The sequence below is a fragment of the Oncorhynchus mykiss genome, chromosome 20 (genome assembly GCF_013265735.2).
Source record: "Oncorhynchus mykiss isolate Arlee chromosome 20, USDA_OmykA_1.1, whole genome shotgun sequence".
Lineage (NCBI taxonomy): Eukaryota > Metazoa > Chordata > Actinopteri > Salmoniformes > Salmonidae > Oncorhynchus > Oncorhynchus mykiss.
In genome coordinates this window covers 32243353-32262493 of record NC_048584.1, presented here as the reverse complement: position 1 = coordinate 32262493, position 19141 = coordinate 32243353, and the positions used below count along the sequence as shown (strand labels likewise).

The following is a 19141-nucleotide window of genomic DNA, read 5'->3' as shown; positions in this document are numbered from 1 at the left end:
TCAATCAATATTTGAATATGTTGTATAAAAGTGATAATGCCTGAGAAGCCGGTGTTTGGAAGATATATTGGCGAGGTTTGCCGGCCCTCCACTTAGTCTCGGACCTAACAACACCTGTGCCAATATATCCTCTAAACACCGGCTTCTCGGGCTTTATCACTTATGTAGATGTCAGAGTGGAGTGCAATGACAATCATCGTAGCACGATGATAAAGAAGTCATGACGAGAGCATGTTGGTGTTTCTCTACATATGTAATGGTTTGAAAATAGAGCAATAGCTTTCAAAACAATTTAACAGTAAATTTCCACGCTGCATTATGGGAGTCTAAATCTGCATTTATTTCTATGAGAAACTAGACAGAGCACAATAATATACAGTTGTTGTTATTGCACAGATACACAGGCGACTGAAATAGCGCATGCACCACACAATAACACTGACAAGGATTGACAAGGACGTCGACAGTTTTGTGTGCTATAAGACCAATGTGGCATATATATAAATCATTTAAAGAATAGACCAATGCATTTCAGACAAAATATTTATAACAGTAAAAATATCACTGCAACTGTCAAGTCCCCTTAGCCAGGGGGAGATTGTCATTCTCCCTTTTGGCCAACTAACAAAAGTACCAACACGATTACATGCAATTCCTCTGTTTGCTAAACTGGTATTCAAAACAAAACATTCTTGACAATGTTAAAGGCTTCTACTCATTCTGTCATTGTGCGATGTAGAAGAGTTTTGTGGAAAGAACTACAGTCAAAACAAAAACCCTGAAACGTTCTTAGATGATCTAGAAAACATAATTCTGCACAACACAACCATATGTTGAAAATGAAACGTCTACATTCTCAAGAATGGACAGCAGTTTCTTGTCTGGTACAATACAATCAGGTAGGATTTGGTGCTATAAAATAAGTCTGTCCCATCTGAAAAAGGTACTCATATAGTATGATTGAGTAGTGTATGATATAGGCTAGTCTGTCCTACATATGTAGGATCTTAATTTGATCTATATTGTCACAGCAAAATAATCCTGCAGCAACAGGATTTGAACGTTTAGTCCATAATGTTGCTTGATCGGTGGTTAGGCTATTAGCTGGCTAAAAGTAGGCTACATAAAAAGTGCAATACTGTTAATATAACCACGTGTTAGTGTGGGTTTTCAGCGAATTTATGTAAATCACAAAGCTCATCTTCAAATTCTCTGAAACAAAAGGGTAATCAAATTAAGATCCTAAATATGTATAAATAATATTACCAGTATGTACACAAGCAAATCAGCTTGTACTGTAGGCTACAAGCAAATTACTTCCAAATACAGAATGACATCAAGTCAGAAAAAATATGTACAAGCAAATAAATTAATGTTCCTTGATGTACATCTTAACTTAAATGTTAATATAGTACATTTTTTGTAGATCTTTGGACAATATATGTCAGATAACTCATTATGCAGCTATTGAAAATCAGTTTGAGTTTTGACTGCATTGCACTGTAAAGCAGTCCTGTCTGTCAATCAGTGTTTCCTATCTTCAAGTTTCTCTCACAATGACTCTCATGGAGTACCTTCACTTGAAATCATCATCTGCATAAATCATAAATACACATTTGTAAACACTCCACTTTACATCCTCCAAAAATACTAGACTCTTTTTAAATTTGGTTCAAAAACAGTTCATATTCTCATCTTTAAATAGAAATTTCCAGTATCAAATAATGTCTTGTGTCACAAAGCAGTCCTGAAGTTTTATACAAACTGCCAGCCTACTAACATTACTTATGAATTCAGTTGTTAACCCTCTTTGTCCTCTCACTTAAAGATGCACTATGCAGAAATCGATCCCCCATTTCTTTGTTGGCAAAATTCAGACAGTACACCTAATTTCAGTTTATATGGTGACAAAACAAGCAAGTATAGTGAAGAGAATCATTGTACCATCTAAACCACTGTGAAATTATGTATCATTTCCATAACCAAAATGTTTATTTTCAGCTATAAGCAGCTGGTATACAAATCCAAAAGTAAAACTAAACTTAACAGGAAGCATAGAAATAGCACACATAGAACAATTCTTCTTAGACTTGCTTTCAATTAAAGATCTATAACTTATTTATATGTGAATTTGGTCAGGTCGCCCAAAACGTTCCATATTGCAGCTTTAAATCTGAGGTACGGGAAATTACTTTTGTACTTTCCAGAACCAATTATTTTCATACAAAATATTCAACCCAGTAATTTCCCATTTCCGAGTGGTGTCACATAAGATGAACAGTAACCTGCTGTGTTCAAATATTTTATGAAAATACACTGCAAAAAAATAATGAAGGGTGCTTTGTGGTTCTATACATAATCTTTTTTAGGGACATGATATGAGCAACTGAACCTTTTTTGTTTTAAATAGCAGCATTTCTTCTAGCAGCGTACCCTACTTGGGGTCTGCCTCATTCTTGTTCCCCCTTTAAAGTTTAAAAAAAGCTTTCATAATTGTCACGAACGTTCAATAAACCATATTACACAGTAAATCCCTTTCTTTTAGACGAATCAACATGAAAAATACACAGTACAGCGCGAGACATGACACATTTAACTACCTTAAAATAACATTGCAAGTTGTACTTTAAACTAGCATCAAACAAGTCTTACTGTAATTAATACACAGAGCATTTACAACAATGAAATGTGCTACTGTTGTATACCTGATACAGTTAACCTGAATACATGCGTTCCATTAAACTCCTGTAAAATAGTACTTAAGGTATACAGACATTACGGCACAATGTGATATTCAGTTACATTTTACAAGGTGGATGTCCCATTTAAGGTTCCCTAATGTGCTATTGTCAAGTCAGTTCTATGAAGCCCATATCTGTGCTTATGTATTACGACTGCCTTATAACTTGCGATGAGCGAGTTCATAATGCATTATAGATACAGTATGTGCTTAATGTTATTCCATCCATGAGAACAGCTGATAGCATGGCTGTTCTGAGCGAGGACTTTGACAATGAACAAAGCTAAAGCAGGCGTTTCCCTTATCATTAAGTTAACCAGCGTACATCAGTTATACATATGAAGGCTATATTAAGTTTTTCCTATGTCAGTGAATACAGATCTTGTTAATGCAGTATAGCACAATAGGCTCATTTTTCATCATTAAGAGAGTGATAGTTAAGTTTCTCATGGATGGTAAAGGGCTAAAAGACAATCGTTCAATTTCAACATTACTAACAATGGTTTGAAGTTGAGCTTTTGTTTTTAAAATGCATCCTTATGCTGAAGCTTAAGTTATAATGTAGTCACAAATATCCTTCTACGAGAGTCCTCTGTATCACCCTCCCATAGGTTGCATCCCAATTCTCTAGCCTTTTCATTAAAAAACATTGAATAGGTGTAAGCATTCACTGGGGAGAGAGTTTCAGCTAACGGTAAAGTTTCTCCTAGAAAATTCATGATAGGCAGTGTACACTTCAAAAGAAGGATAGCAAAATGGGATGCAAACTTGGTTTCACCATCCCCCCTTCAGTACTCTCCTTTTCCTTCTCTAGTTTCCTGCCTATTTCACCGCAACATTTTTAACTATTTCCCCCCCCTCTAGTTGATCATGGGGTCATCTCCACCAGGCGAGGCCAGCACAGGGACACTAACGGAGGGTACGTCCTTAGTCTTGTCCCCCTTGAGCGAGGTGGAGTTGGTCTGGTGGGACACGGAGGTGAAGGACAGATGGTCGTGCTCCAGTATTGCCAGGCGGTCCTGTGGTTTCTCCTTCTTCAGATAGAACATCTTCCTCAGGGTCTTCAGCTGCTGCAGCTCACAGAAGGTCTCCAAGACAACCAGCATCACAACCAGGCCCAGGAGGAGGTAGACTGGAGAGAGAAAAGGAATAATACAGACAAGGGGTTACTAGAGGAACCATTATCAATCACAGAAGGCCTCCAGGACCACCAGCATCACAATCAGGCCGGACAACAGGTAGACTGAGGGGGGCGGCAGAGACGGAGAGAGTGATGTTGCATTTCATTAAAATAAATCTTTAGCAATATTTACTCATGGATTTCATGCCAATGATGCTCATTTAATTGAGAGGGAGAGATGAGTTAAACCAAGACTAGCTGAGATGGAGAAAGGATGTGACCTTAGAAGTGTAAGCAACACTAGGTGAGAGGAGGTGACCTTACCAGATGCTCTTATCCAAAGTGACTTAGTACATTCATCTTAAGATAGCTAGGTGGGACAACCACATATCACAGTAAGTACATTTTTCCTCAAAGTAGCTCTAAGCAAAGTCAAAGCTAGTAAGAGAAAACAAAATGTGTGTGTTAGTTCACAAAAGGGGTGCTGTAGGACTTTTTAAAGATTATCTTTAACGAGGTAGTGTTTCAGATGTTTTCAGAAGATGGGCAGGGACTAATTGGGGTGCCAGGACAGAAAAGTGCTTGGAACTGTGCTGAGCGGGAGCTGCCCTCCGGGTAGGGTTGCGAGGGCCAAGAGACCAGAGGTGGTAGAATGGAGTACTAAGGTTGGGTTGTATGTTTTGAGCATAGCCTGAAGGTAGGGAGGGGCAGTTCCTCTTGCTGCTCGGTAAGCAAGTACCGTGGTCTTGTAGTGGATGTGAGCTTCCTTGGGAATGTTGAAAACCAGGCAGGCTGCAGCATTCTGGATAAGTTGCAGGGGTTTGTTGGCACAAGCGGGGAGCCCAGCCAACAGCAAGTCGCAGTAGTCCAGATGGGAGATGACAATGCCTGGATTAGGACCTGCGCCCGCTTCCTATGTGAGGTAGGGTCATCACAGATGTTGTAGAGCATGAACTGCTTTGATATCTGCAGAGAATGACAGGGTGTTGTCCAAGGTCATGGCAAGGTTCTTATCACTCTGGGATGGGGCCTTCCCAGGAAGAAGAGCAGCTCAGTCTTGTCGAGGCTGAGGAGGCGGGGCAACATTCAAGCGGTGATATCTGCCAGGCATGCGTGTTGCCATGTGGGTGTCAGAAGGGGGAAGGAGAAAAGTAGTTAACGGGATTTCAGCCGTAAGAAGTTAACAGGATCGATTTGACAACAGCCAGTGAAAGTGCAGGGCGCCAAATTCAAACAGAAAACTCATAATAAAATTCCTCAAACATACAAGTATTATACACCATTTTAAAACTAAACTTGTTGTTAATCCCACCAGTGTCCGATTTCAAAAAGGCTTTACGACAAGAGCACACCATACCAATGTTAGGTCAGCGCATAGTCCAGCCAAAGAGAGAAGTCACAAAAAGCAGAAAGAGATAAAATTAATCACCAACCTTTGATGATCTTCATCAGATGGCACTCATAGTTCATATTTATAGCCAAAAATCTCAGTTTCGCTTCCAAACACCCGGTGATTTTGCATAGAGCCACATCAATTTACAGAAATACTCATCATAAATGTTGATGAAAATACAAGTGTTAAGCATGGAATTAAAGATATACTTCCCCTTAATGCAACCGCTGTGTCAGATTTCAAAAACTCTTTACAGTGAAAGCACACCATGGAATAATCTGAGTACAGCGCTCAGAGACCAAAACAAGCCATACAGATACCCGCCATGTTGTGGAGTCAACAGAAGTCAGAAATAGCATTATAAATATTCACTTACCTTTGATGATCTTCATCGGAATGCACTCCCAGGAATCCCAGTTCCACAATAAATGTTTGTTTTGTTCAATAAAGTCCATCATTTATGTCCAAATACCTCCTTTTTGTTTGCGCGTTTAGTTCACAAATCCAAATTCACAAGAATCGGATGTCGTTCTTTTCAAAGTGGTTGACAAAGTCATCTGCAGAGAGGGAGGGGTGGAGGATTGAGGGAGGAGAAGGTGGGAAAGTGTTTACTAGGGTTAGCTTGAAATTTAAAGTGATATAAAGTGTGACTTTAGCAGCAGATACAGAGGAAGAGAAGGTGGAGAGGAGTGGAAGGATGATAGGTCCTGCAGAAATGGTGTTTTCCACCATTTTCGCTCAGCTGCCAGCAGAACTGTTATGTAAGTTTGCAATGAATCACTCAGCCACAGAGCAGGGGGGAAGCCAGAAAGGGGATAGTGTGAGTCATAGGATGCGGAAAGGGAAGAGTAGGGTTGAAAAGGCAGAAGGAGACAGGAGGGAGAAGGATTTAGCAGAATGGAGAGAGGATAGAAGAGGAGAGCAAAGATTGTGACAGCTTTTGACCATCTGGATAGGGCCTGTGGCTAGGGTTGGAGGACAGAAAAGCATATTACCTGCCTTGTGAGTGGGAGGGGACTGGGAAAGGGTGAGTTCAAAAGAGGCAAGCAGGGGAAAGAGAGTTGGAAAGAAATTAATCGAAAGCAGACCGTCTGGAGGTTGAAGTCGCCAAGTACGAAGAGTCATCTGAGCCATCATCAGAAAATGAGCTTATCAAGGTGTCAAGCTCATTGAGGAATTTTTAAAAAAAGAGCCAAATCTAAGCGCACCTGGTGGGTGACTGTTGTCATCTATGTTACACTTGAGTGGACATGTGACTGTATGTAATTCAAATGAAGAGATGGACAGGTGAGGGAGAAAAGAGAACATTTCCATTTAGGAGAAATGAGGCTGTTCGCCTACTAATCTCACTGTGCCACCACTGCGATGACCAGATGCTCTCGGACTATGAAGGAAAACATAGTCAGATGAAGAGAGAGCAGCTGGAGTATGTGTGCACTCTGGGGTGATCTAGGTCTCCATCAGGGCCAAAAAAGTCAAGGGACGGAGGGGCAGCATAAGCTGAGATGAAATCTGCGTTCTTGACTTTAGATCGGCAGTTCCAACGCTGCCAGAGACCAGGAATTCCACATGGGTTGTGTGCGCAGGGTACACTAATTTAGAAAGGTTGCAACCAAGGGGTGGGGTGCGTCTGTAAAGTCTACAGGGAGAATAGTGAACTGGGATAGAAAACACACACACTACAAGCTACAAATAGCTAAAATAAAATCAGAAAATAAGTAGGTAAAACACTCAAATGAGAGTTGTGGCACCTTCCTATCTTTCATTCCTCGAACAACTCTGCTGAACAGTCTTCGGTTCGGCGACGGTCTTAGTTTTGCCCCGGGTCAACTGTAACTGCTGTTATTATAAAGCGGAAATGTCTAGGAGCAACAACGGCTCAGCCGTGTAGTGGTAGGCCACACAAGCTCACAGAATGGGACCACAGTGCTGAAGCGCATACAAATTGTCTGTCCTCGGTTGCGACACTCACTACCGAGTTCCAAACTGCCCCTGGAAACAGTATCAGCACAAGAACTGTTCATCTGGAGCTTCATGAAATGGGTCTCCATGGCCGAGCAGCCGCACACAAGCCTAAGATCCCCATGCGCAATGCCAAGCGTTGGCTGGAGTGGTATAAAGCTCGCCGCCATTGGACTCTGGAGCAGTGTAAAAGCGTTCTATGGAGTGATTAATCACACTTCGCCATCTGGCAGTCTGACGGCTGAATCTGCCCCAATGCAGTGCCAAATGTTAAGTTTGGTGCAGAAGGAATAAATGGTTTATGGCCGTTGTTCATGGTCCGCCCCTTCGTTCTAGTGAAGGGAAATCTTAAAGCAACAGCATACTAATGGCATTCAGACGATTCGGTGCTTCCAACTTTGTGGCAACAGTTTGGGGAAGGCCCTTTCCTGTTTCAGCATGACAATGCCCCTGAGCATTAAGCGAGGTCCAGAGAGAAAGGGTTTGTCAACAACAGTATGGAAGAACTTGACTGGCCTGCACAGAGCCCTAACCTCAACCCCATCAAACACCTTTGGTATTAATTGGAATGCTGACTGTGAGCCAAGCCTAATTGCCCAACATCAGTGCCCGATCTCACTAAATAGAAGTCCCCGGAGCAATGTTAAAATAGATAATTTAGAACCAATAATAAAAACAGTTCTATAACTGAACATCAACAAAGTGCCTGCCCTGCCACAAAATGCTGAACTTATTTTTAATAGGGCAGGGATCTACTCTGAAACATTTTGAAAGGAGTAGAAATGTAGAAGCACACAGAAATAAAAATCGGAGAACAATGACTAAAAGTTCATGAATAAAAGTTTTGGGCACCATTTGGCCGTGATTTTGTCCCCTGTCAATTTGGAGATGTCACGTTATTGTAACAATCCTATTATACATAGCACAGTCCGTATCTGAAAGCAAAGGTCCATTTTGACCAATTTCATTCCTGCTCCTTGTTACAAGGAATCCCTCCTTTGCCCCCTCTAACCTTGATAACACATTTGAGAGATGGGGAGAGCTAGGGATCAATAACATAGGGGATCTATATATAGAAGGGATCTTTGGCCTCTGATTTGTTGAGGGTAACATACAATCTTCCCAGAAGTAACTTTTTCAGATACCTACGGATTAAAGACTGTTAGAAAACATGTTCCTACATTTGGAAATGCTAAACCTTCCATGTTTGACAGATGCATAAAAAGTTGTCCCACCTCAGGCAAACAGATCTAATCTATATCACGCTTTTCAATCTGTTAGCACACCTTCTACAGATGTCATTAAGGCAACATGGGAGGAAGAGCTAGGCACTGACATTTCTGTAGCAGACTGGGAAGAGAGCTTGGAGCATATCTAGACCTGCTCAATTAACTACAGACATCGTCTCACACAAATCAAGACAGACTATTCCAAAACTAAGCTACATAGCATATTTCCTGATACCTCCCCCATGTGAGTTAACACTACTCCACTGCTTTGCCCTACGCTCTAACTTGAATGGTTATTGGTGTGGAATTTTTGGGATCCTCTGAAGTTCTGGAGACTAATTGACCCAGACCCGCTTCTGATCAACCTGGGAGTGTCAGAAACCCTGAACAGATAAACCAACAGGTAAAAATGTTTTTGTTTTGCACATGCGCCCAAATGCTTACTTAGAAGCCCTTAACCAACAATGCAATTCAAGGAATAGAGTTAAGAAAATAAACTAAAGTAAAAAATAAAAAGTAAATAGTCTGGGTGGCCATTTGATTAATTATTCAGCAGTCTTATAGCTTGGGGGTAGAAGCTGTTAAGGAGCCTTTTGGACCTAGACTTGGTGCTCCGGTACTGCTTGCCATGCGGAAACAGAGAGAAAAAGTCTATGATTTGGGTGATTGGAGTCTGACAATTTTTTGGGCCTTCCCCTGACACCGCCTAGTAGGTCTTGGATGGCAGGAAGCTTGGCCCCAGTTTTGTATTGGGCCGTACGCACCACCCTCTGTAGCGCCTGAAGGTCGGATGCCGAGCAGTTGCCATACCAGGCGGTGATGCAGCCAGTCAGGATGCTCTCGATGGTGCAGCTGTATAAATGTGAGGATCTGGGGACCCATGACAAAAAATGTCAGTCTCCTGAAGTGGAAAAAGGTGTTGTCGTGCCCTCTTCATGACTTGTCTTGGTGTGTTTGGACCATGATTGTTGGTGATGTGGACACCAAGGAACTTGAAACTCAACACGCTCCACTACAGCCCCGTCAATGTTAACGGGGGCCTGTTCGGCCCTCCTTTTCCTATAGTCCACGATCAGCTCCTTTGTCTTGCTCACATTGAGGGGGAGGTTGTTGTCCTGGCATCACACCCTAGAGAGGTTAAACCCTTTACAATGAAGATCTGTGAAGTTATTTTGGATTTTTACGAGTTATCTTTGAAAGACATGGTCCTGAAAAAGGGCAGTTTTTTTGTTGTTGCTGAGTTTACATGATTCCATGTGTTATTTAATAGTTTTGATGTCTTCACTATTATTCTACAATATAGAAAATAGTAAAAGTAAAGAAGAACCCTGGAGTAGATGTGTCCAAACTTTTGACTGGTATTGTATGTGTTATGGCTTTTCAACCTCAGCACTGAATCCACGATATGGCAATCTAATAGAACTCAGAAGGGTTTTCACGTCTTGCTCGTCATAGTAATTAGATATTAATACTATGTATGCCAGTTTCTCTTGGCTAAGAGTTGAGGAAAGAAACATTGTGTTGGAAATACAAAATTGTTTGCAGTCAGCTTACACACAGCACCGACACACACACTTACCCCATCAGAAATACCACGAGGGGTCTTTTCACTGTCCCTAGCTCCAGAACAAATTCACGTTAACATACAGTATTATACAGAGCCATGAGTACATGGAACTCCCTTCCATCTTATATAGCGCAAGTGAACAGCAAATAAAGCGACACCTCTCCCCTTTGTGACCTAGTTGTGTGTATGTACTGACATGTACAGTATGTAACTAATGGACGAGTGCACACACACACTTAAATACAAATCATGTCAATTGTAGTCTAATATCTTTTTCATTTTTCGTCAGACTAGCTGTCGCCATTGGCGCCAGCCAATAGGGATCCTAATAAATAAATAAAATGTTAAGGGGAGTAGGAGAGATAAGTGAGTGTGTGGGGCCCAGGGGCATAGTATTATTAAACAGTATGTCATGCAGCATGATATAGAGAGAAACAGTTACGTCAGTGAGAGGTGTCTGTCTAGTGACAGGAGAGAGTAGTAGTTCCTTCAAAGCAGTCCGCTACAAACACATTCTGGAATGCAATGCCCCCTGCTCCCACAATCCACCACACAAACACTACTGAATAGACCGTCTGCAGTTCTCCATTCCTCCTCTTCTCTAACTCTCAATGAGCCAGTGATGACTCTTAGCATGGAAAACATAACCTCACAGTATCCGTTTTTCTATTGCTGTGACCTAATCTTACCACTAGGGGGGAGTGAGCTGCTGATCACAATTATCAGCATGAAGTGGAACGGTTTTGGTTTTCCCCTCACTGATCATAATCATTATTATTATTGAACTAAAATGTAGATACACTACATGAAGTTTGACATCTACACAATAGGCTTTGCCAAGCCTTTCCTGTGTTTCCAATGTGGCCAACTATACTGATCGAGAAATATCATTTTAAAGAAAGATATGTGAAGATTCTCAGAGTCAAACTTAACAAAACATGCCAGTACTGAAGGCAATTCACATCAAATATACAGGACACCCTTTTAAGTTAAAATCAGTTGTTTTCTCTATTCTTAGCCTCAAGGTGTCTTAAGCCTGAAGCTTCTAAACAGAATGAGAAACTGTCCAAGAGAATTCAGAGCCTCGAGATGTTGTTGCTCTCTCTATTTGTCTGGATGTTGGTTTGCTTTACATCAAAGGCAACCAAATATGGTATCATTCATCAAACTTTAAAGCGATGAATCTGAGATCCGGTCAACAGCAGCCCCACCACGTTTTTCACTATAGAGCTGAGGGACACAGTTGGAGAAATGTAACCTCTCGCAAATTCGTAGATTACGCTATGGATGTAAGGACTGTCTGACAGTCCATAAAATCAACATGATATTAAACAATGTATTGCTTCAGCACCAAGACATTTTTTACAAACAATGGAGTTAAACAGAGGGGTATACTACAAAGCAGGATCAAAAAGTTAGCCAGCTAACTTGCCTAAATATTGTAAAACATTTATTTTTATATAATCTTGAAATGGACATGGTCTAATTTACTCAAACAACATTTCTAAGCTGAGCTTTCTTAAAGCTGAAATATGTAACCTTCTGGGCAACCCGACCAAATTCACATTGACATATCTATCTCATTGAAAGCATGTTTAAGAAGCGGTAGATCTGTGCTATGTGAGCTATTTCTATACTACCCATTAATTTTCGTTTTTGCGTCTTTCACATCAGCTTCAAACAGCTGAACATACAATATCCAGTTATTTCTGGTTATTTATCAAAGTTAGCTAACTCCTTGATCATGCTTAGTAGTACACCCCTCTGATGTTCTTAAAAAATAAATACAATATAAATACAATACCAACTCACCAGTTATTCCGACTTTATAGAGCTGTCTGAACCTCTGGTTGAAGGACTCCCCTGGTACGTAATCTCCCAGTCCGATGGTACTTAGTGATATAAAACAGAAGTAGATGCTCTCCAGGAAGTTCCAGTTCTCCTCTAGGGAGGAGAAAATGGCCGCCGGGATGAGGAAGAAACAGGAAGCAGCCAGGATGGCGAGGAGCGTGGCGTGGACCACGGCTACGAGAGGCTTGGACAGGCCCCAGCGGGTCGACACGTACATGACTGGACGGCGCGTGCTGAAGACCATGATGCGTTGGACCACGGCGGTGAGGAAGAGGAGGGTGAAGGGGATGCCGATCACAGAGTAGACAATACAGAAGGCTTTGCCTCCATCGGAGAGTGGAGCGGTGTGGCCATATCCTGGTTGAAACAAAGGGACATGGACAGGTTAGTTGAGATAATGAGCAATGGAAATGTATCCTATAGAAAACTCACATTTAAAAGGATTTCTGGTTCTTAACAAAGCCAAAAATATGCCAATTGCACATGTGGCCGATGTGAAATGGCTAGCTAGTTAGTGGTGGTGCGCGCTAATAGTGTTTCAGTCGGTGACGTCACTCGCTCCGAGACCTAGAAGTAGTTGTTCCCCTTGCTCTGCAAGGGCCGCAGCTTTTGTGGCGCGATGATGCTTCGTGAGTGACTGTGGTTGATGTGTGCAGAGGGTCCCTGGTTCAAGCCCAGGTTGGGGCGAGGAGAGGGACGGAAGCTATACTGTTACACACTAGAGGTCGACCGATTATGATTTTTCAACACCGATACCGATTATCGGAGGACCCCCAAAAAAAGCCGATACCGATTAATAGGCCGATTTTTTTCCTTCATTTTTTTATGACAATTACAACAATACTGAATGAACACTTATTTAAACTTAATATAATACATTAATAAAAATCTATTTAGCCTCAAATAAATAATAAAACATTCAATTTGGTTTAAACAATGCAAAAACAAAGTGTTGAAGTGCAATATGTGCCATGAAAAATATGTGCCATGTAAAAAAGCTAATGTTTGAGTTCCTTGCTCAGAACATGAGAACATATGAAAGTTGGTGGTTCCTTTTAACATGAGAATTCAATATTCCAAGGTAAGAGGTTTTAGGTTGTAGTTAATATAGTATTTATAGGACTATTTATCTCCATACCATTTGTATTTCCTTAACCTTTGACTATTGGATGTTCTTATAGGCACTTTAGTATTGCCAGTTCAAAAGTATAGCTTCCGTCCCTCTCCTCGCCCCTACCTGGGCTCGAACCAGGAACACATCGACAACAGCCACACCCGAAGCAGCGTTACCCATCGCTCCACAAAAGCGGTGGCCCTTGCAGAGCAAGGGGAATAACTACTGCAAGTCTCAGAGCGAGTGACGTTTGAAACTCATTTAGCGTGCACCCCGCCAACTAGCTAGCCATTTCACATCGGTTACACCAGCCATTAGGCTGATAGGCTTGAAGTCATAAACAGCGCTGTGCTTGCGAAGAGCTGCTGGCAAAACGCACTAAAGTGCTGTTTGAATGAATGCTTATGAGCCTGCTGCTGCCTACCGTCACTCAGTCAGACTGCTCTATCAAATAATAGACTTAATTATAATATCACACAGAAATACCTTTGGTCATTAATATGGTAGAATCCAGAAACCATCATTTCAAAAACAAAACGTTTATTATTTCAGTGAAATACGAAACCGTTCGGTATTTTATTTTATCTGTATTTTATCTAACGGGTGGCATCCCTAAGTCTAAATATTCTTGTACATTGTACAACCTTCAATGTTATGTTATAATTATGTAAAATTCTGGCAAATTAGTTCGCAATGAGCCAGGAGGCCCAAACTGTTGCATGTACCCTGACTGCGTGCAATGAACGCAAGACAAGTGACACAATTTCACCTGGTTAATATTGCCTGCTAACCTGGATTTCTTGTAGCTAACTATGCAGTTTTAAAAATATATACCTCTGTGTATAGATTTTTTTTAAAGGCATTGGTGTTTATGGTTAGGTACAATGATTGTGCAACGATTGTGCTTTTTTCGCAAATGCGCTTTTGTTAAATCATCCCCCAGCGTTGCATCGATTATATGCAACGCAGGACACCCTAGATAAACTAGTAATATCATCAACCATGTGTAGTTAACTAGTGATTATGATTGATTGTTTTTTATAAGATAAGTTTAATGCTAGCTAGCAACTTACCTTGGCTTACTGCATTCGCGTAACAGGCAGGCTCCTTGTGGAGTGCAATGAGAGGCCGGTGGTTATTGCGTTGGACTAGTTAACCGTAAGGTTGCAAGATTGAATCCCAGAGCTGACAAGGTAAAAATCTGTCGTTCTGCCCCTGAACAAGGCAGTTAACCCACTGTTCCTAGGCCATCATTGAAATAAGAACGTGTTCTTAAATGACTTGCCTAGTTAAATAAAGATTAAATAAAAGGTGGAAAAAAAGGCAAAATCGGCATCCAAAAATACCGATTGTACCAATTGTTATGAAAACTTGAAATCGCCCCTAATTAAAAATCGGCCATTCCGATTAATCGTCGACCTCTATAACACACACACCCAATTAGTGAAAGTGCTGCCCTTTAGAGAAAACTTCAGATTATCAGCAAACTGCTTAGACAAAAGGAAGAGCTGCACCCTTTCCTTTTGATGAATCCGTTTCTGAACCACAAAACAAGATATCTATTGTCAGTAGCTTAAGTCTTTGTTTCTTTAGTAAAGCTTTATATGCTTCCAACATTATCATCTTTTTCCACATCTACAAGGCAGTAGTCATGACAATCGCCTGTTGCTGGTTTTAGAGCTGTTCACAACAATAGGAAGGAGCAACAGAACACAATGTGGTGGATTGTAAGGACCCGAACTGAGAGAGTTCTTCTATACCACCTGTGAAATGAATACCGCGACACCATAGCTTCCCTTGTACTTTACTTTTTCATGGATCTCTCTGGCTGTATTGTGACTACTGTATATTTTATTGTGTTTCATTGTTGCAATTAAAAAAAATTACAGATGCCTGTGTGAGGAAAAGGTGACTGAGAAGGAACTGTGGTTGGTGACTTGAGTCATGTCATGGAAGTATTAAATGACAATGGGTGCCTAATCTTGTCAAACCAGATTGTCTGCAATCGGCACACCCATATTTCCCAGCTTTAGGCCTATCCTTGTGGCTCTGTTCTATTTACATGGGACCACACACTAAAGCCTATGTACCACCTGGGACTTTAAGGTCATCAACTCAGACACCAATTTCAAAATGGCCTATATGTTGGAACCACAGTCAAAGATAGCTTAACTTCTGAGCATCTTTACATCACTTGGGTTAGGACCAAAGTTCTACAGAGACATGAAACTAATGTAGGCCTTTTACGCAATAGGCTATATGATAAGGAGGCTGTTATACGTAACACCTATTCAAAAGAAACGCCTTTGCGGTCTGATCTGAAGCATGTAATGTTGGTATCCCATCCCTAAACATTACTTATGTTAGGCCTACATAAAATTACATATGTTGTAACTTGAAAAGTTAGGCTAAAACGGAATTGACATAGTGTTCTTTTAAAGTCGGTAATCATTGGTGGGAGTGTCAAAAACTATAGACCCAGGCTTGTAGGCTTTTTAAAAGGATAAATGTGTTCAGTGTGTGAGAAAGATTGTGCCCTTGCTCAATGCATAAACACAGACGAACAGGCAGGCAGACAGACATTGAAGGCATACTGTATATTATCATGACAGAATACTGAGCTCGGGTAACGTAGGCAGGTGTTAGTTACTTGGGTGTACAGTGTCGCGAAAGGGTGCATTTCAGTGTCACAGGCAACAACAAAAAATGCCAACCTGCTTTCAGGAATGTCGTGTGCCTACCTAACAAGACGCGTATGACAATAATCAACTATATTACCACTAGACATGACTACGTAAGCAAGCAACTCCCTTATTTTTCTGAAAATATAGCTATTAAAAGAAACACATTTCTGAATGGCACCTATTCATTTCTGGGGGCGATGCGCCGACGCAGAACGCGTTTTTGACGCGGAGGCTGCATCACCTCCTTCAAGCCCCGTATGTCATTCAACGTTCCATCGAGAGATGGCTGAAAAGCAGTAGTCTACACTTAAAATGGGCCACTGACTGACTCACCTGTGGTAGACAATACAGTACTGGCGAAAAACAGCGAGGAGGTGAAGTCCCAATTCCAATTTGCCGATGCGTTGTTGAGAATGGACACTCCATAGTTACTGGCCTCGAGCGCCTTCTCCAAAAACTCCTCGAGGCGTTCTTCCGACAGACATTGGTTTTCTTGGAGGAACTGTTTTTTGATGGTTCGGAGCTCCTGGCGTAGAAGGTCTTCATAAGGCAGTTCCACCGAGGAGAAGACAACAGCTCCGAATATAAGATACAGAATATAGCCCAGGACTAAAAACAAAAAATACCATGTCGATTTGTGACTTTCGATCAATCGCACACACGAATTGCTAGTTAGAGATTGTAGCATTTTCCAAGAGTTCTCGAATCGACAAGTTGATGGGCTACAGTTGATATCCTTGTCAAAAACAATGAATAGCCTAGACACCACAAATGTTACAATGTCTTCTAGTTTCTTTTCACACGCGCTGTCCTTAGCAACAGCTAAGCTTATGATGACAATCGTTTTTTCCGTCTCTGTCTGTTGGGAAAGCTAAATGGACACGCCTGGTGCCCAAATTGATGACGTTGTCGTGCAGCGAGAGTCGAGTGGAGACGAACAGATTCGGTTCAGTCAGTTCAATCTGTCTTCCTGATGAGCCCTTCCCAGCTAGCTACGTTAGACGTTAATAATGCGGTACTTATAGGCTACATTTTCGATGAAAATCACTACAATAAATATGTTTTAGCTGTCACCCTGGCCTGATAGATAGTGTAGCCAATATCAACACTGAACAAAAATATAGACGCACCATGCAACAATTAACGATTTTATTGAGTTACAGTTCATATAAGGAAATCAGTAAATTGAAATGAATTCATTATTTTATTTAACCTTTATTTAGCTAGACAAGTCAGTTAGGAACATATTATTATTTACAATGACTGCCTACCAAAAGGCAAAAGGCCTCCTGCAGGGATGGGGGCTGGGATTAAAAATAAATAAATACAAATATAGGACAAAACACACACGAGAGACAACATAAACCACATAAAGAGAGACCTAAAATGACAACATAGCAGGGCAACATAGCATGGCAGCAACACATTAAACACTCATCTATGGATTTCACATGGCAGGGCAGGGGTGCAGCCATGGTTGGGCATGGGAGGGCATAGGCCCACCCACTTGGGAGCCAGTCCCAGACAATCACAATGAGTTTTTCCCTACAAAAGGGCTTTATTACAGACAGAAATACTTCTGTTTCATCAGCTGTCCGGGTGGCTGGTCTCAGACGATCCAACAGGTGAAGAAGCCAGATGTGAAGTTCCTGGGCTGGCGTGGTTATACATGGTCGGCAGTTGTGAGGCCAGTTGGACATATGGCCAAATATTTATTTTTAACGACGTTGGAGGTGGTTCATGGAAGAGAAATTAACATGACATTATCTGGCAACAGCTCTGGTGGACATTCCTGCAGTCAGCATGACAATTGCATGCTCCCTCAAAATTTGAGACATCTGTGGCATTGTTGTGTGACAAAACTTCATATTTTAAGAGTGGCCTTTTATTGTCCCTAGCACAAGATGCACCTGTGTAATGATCGTGCCGTTTAATCAGCTCCTTGATATGCCACGCCTGTCAGGCTCACTAACAGGGGTGTAAACACATTTGTGCACAACATTTGAGATAAATAAGCTTTTGGAACATTTATGGGATATTTTTTGGCGACCAATGAAACATGGGACCAACAACTACATGTTGCTTTGATATTTTTGTTCAGTAAAGCTGCAGTACTTCCCTCTATTTACTGCAGCAAGTAGGAGCTAAGGACACGGTGACCCGTGTTGCTGTGTTGTTGGTTTGCAGCACAAACTCTCCCTAGCATTGACCAGTATAGATTATCCCGGTGACATCCAGATGATTACTATCAATAGCCTATTACAAATAATTTATCGTGTAGGCTGCTATCAAGTGGGATGGAACAAATTAGAGATGGTGGCCAATACCATATTTCCCCATCGATATAAACACACCTTTGCTTCATAGCTAGCACAATGCCGCTGCTGTTGCCAGCATTAACTAGCTTGACTGACTGAACCGAATCCACCCACGACTTTCCACTGCGCGATATACGTCATCCATGTGAGCACCAGGCGTGCCTGTATAGCCTCTCTTTCCATACTAACCTACTCTGTCTATGCAGTTCACTTTCACGGATGAGGGTCGAGCTACTGCTGAGAGGAGGATGATGTGGCGGCCGAGAGAATGTGCCTCTCTTATCTCTTCCAAGTGAAACGCATTGAAAGAGAGACACGGGCGTAGAGCGCTAGTCTATAGCACCTCTTTGGCTATAGCTATTGTTATCGAAATTAAACAGACGATCAACGAGAAAGCCAAGGGCGAAGTGAAATCACACATTTTGGCTAAAATTAGATGCTATTGCTGAAATTGAAATTGGGGGGGTTGGCTTTTTATTTAGTGTTAACCTACCCAAAGATAATGACTGATATTGGCAGGGGCAACTTCATTATTTTAGTAGGCAGTAGCCTGTCACATCCCTCTTCCTATAGGCTGCATGTATGTGTGTGTGTGTGTGTGTGTGTCTTTCACACATAATCGCCAAACCATCTCATTCCACTCCCCAACTGTCTGACATTATAACCTTCATTTGAACAAGGATAAAAGGCCAGTTGCCAAGTAGGCTAGGCTCCTTTCCAGATCCTGTATTGTGTAATGTTTTCTCTCTACTAAGTTAACAACCTATTAGACCGAATATTTTCTCTTTCAAAATAAATAGATCAAATAAAATTGAATTTGTCACAACAGGTGTAGACTAACAGTGAAATGCTTACTTACAGGCCCTTCCCAACAATGCAGAAAACAGAAACAGAAATAGTAAAAAATAACACAAAGGATAGATCAGTTATAGAAAGATAATAACACAAGGAATAAATGCACAATGAGTAATGATAACTTGGCTGTATACGCAGGGTACAGGTACCGAGTCCATGTGCAGGGGTACGAGGTAATGGAGGTAGATAGGTACATATCGGTAGGGATAAAGTGACTAGGCAACGGGATAGATCATAGAGTATGTGATGAGACAAAACCACCCTTGCTGTCTTTGCCTGGCCTGGCTCCCCTCTCTCCACTGGGATTC

At 41.5% G+C, this 19141-nt stretch overlaps 1 protein-coding gene across 1 annotated transcript; it reads right to left on the bottom strand.

Annotated features, from left to right (window-relative positions):
• Positions 1–316: 316 nt before the first annotated feature.
• Positions 317–16591, bottom strand: kcnk1b (potassium channel, subfamily K, member 1b). Its single transcript, XM_021576416.2, has 3 exons — positions 15994–16591; positions 11824–12219; positions 317–3872 (listed from the first exon to the last, which is right to left on the bottom strand). The coding sequence occupies exons 1-3, from the start codon at positions 16346–16348 to the stop codon at positions 3601–3603; spliced, it is 1023 nt and encodes a 340-aa protein (XP_021432091.1). The 5' UTR covers positions 16349–16591; the 3' UTR covers positions 317–3600.
• Positions 16592–19141: the final 2550 nt, after the last annotated feature.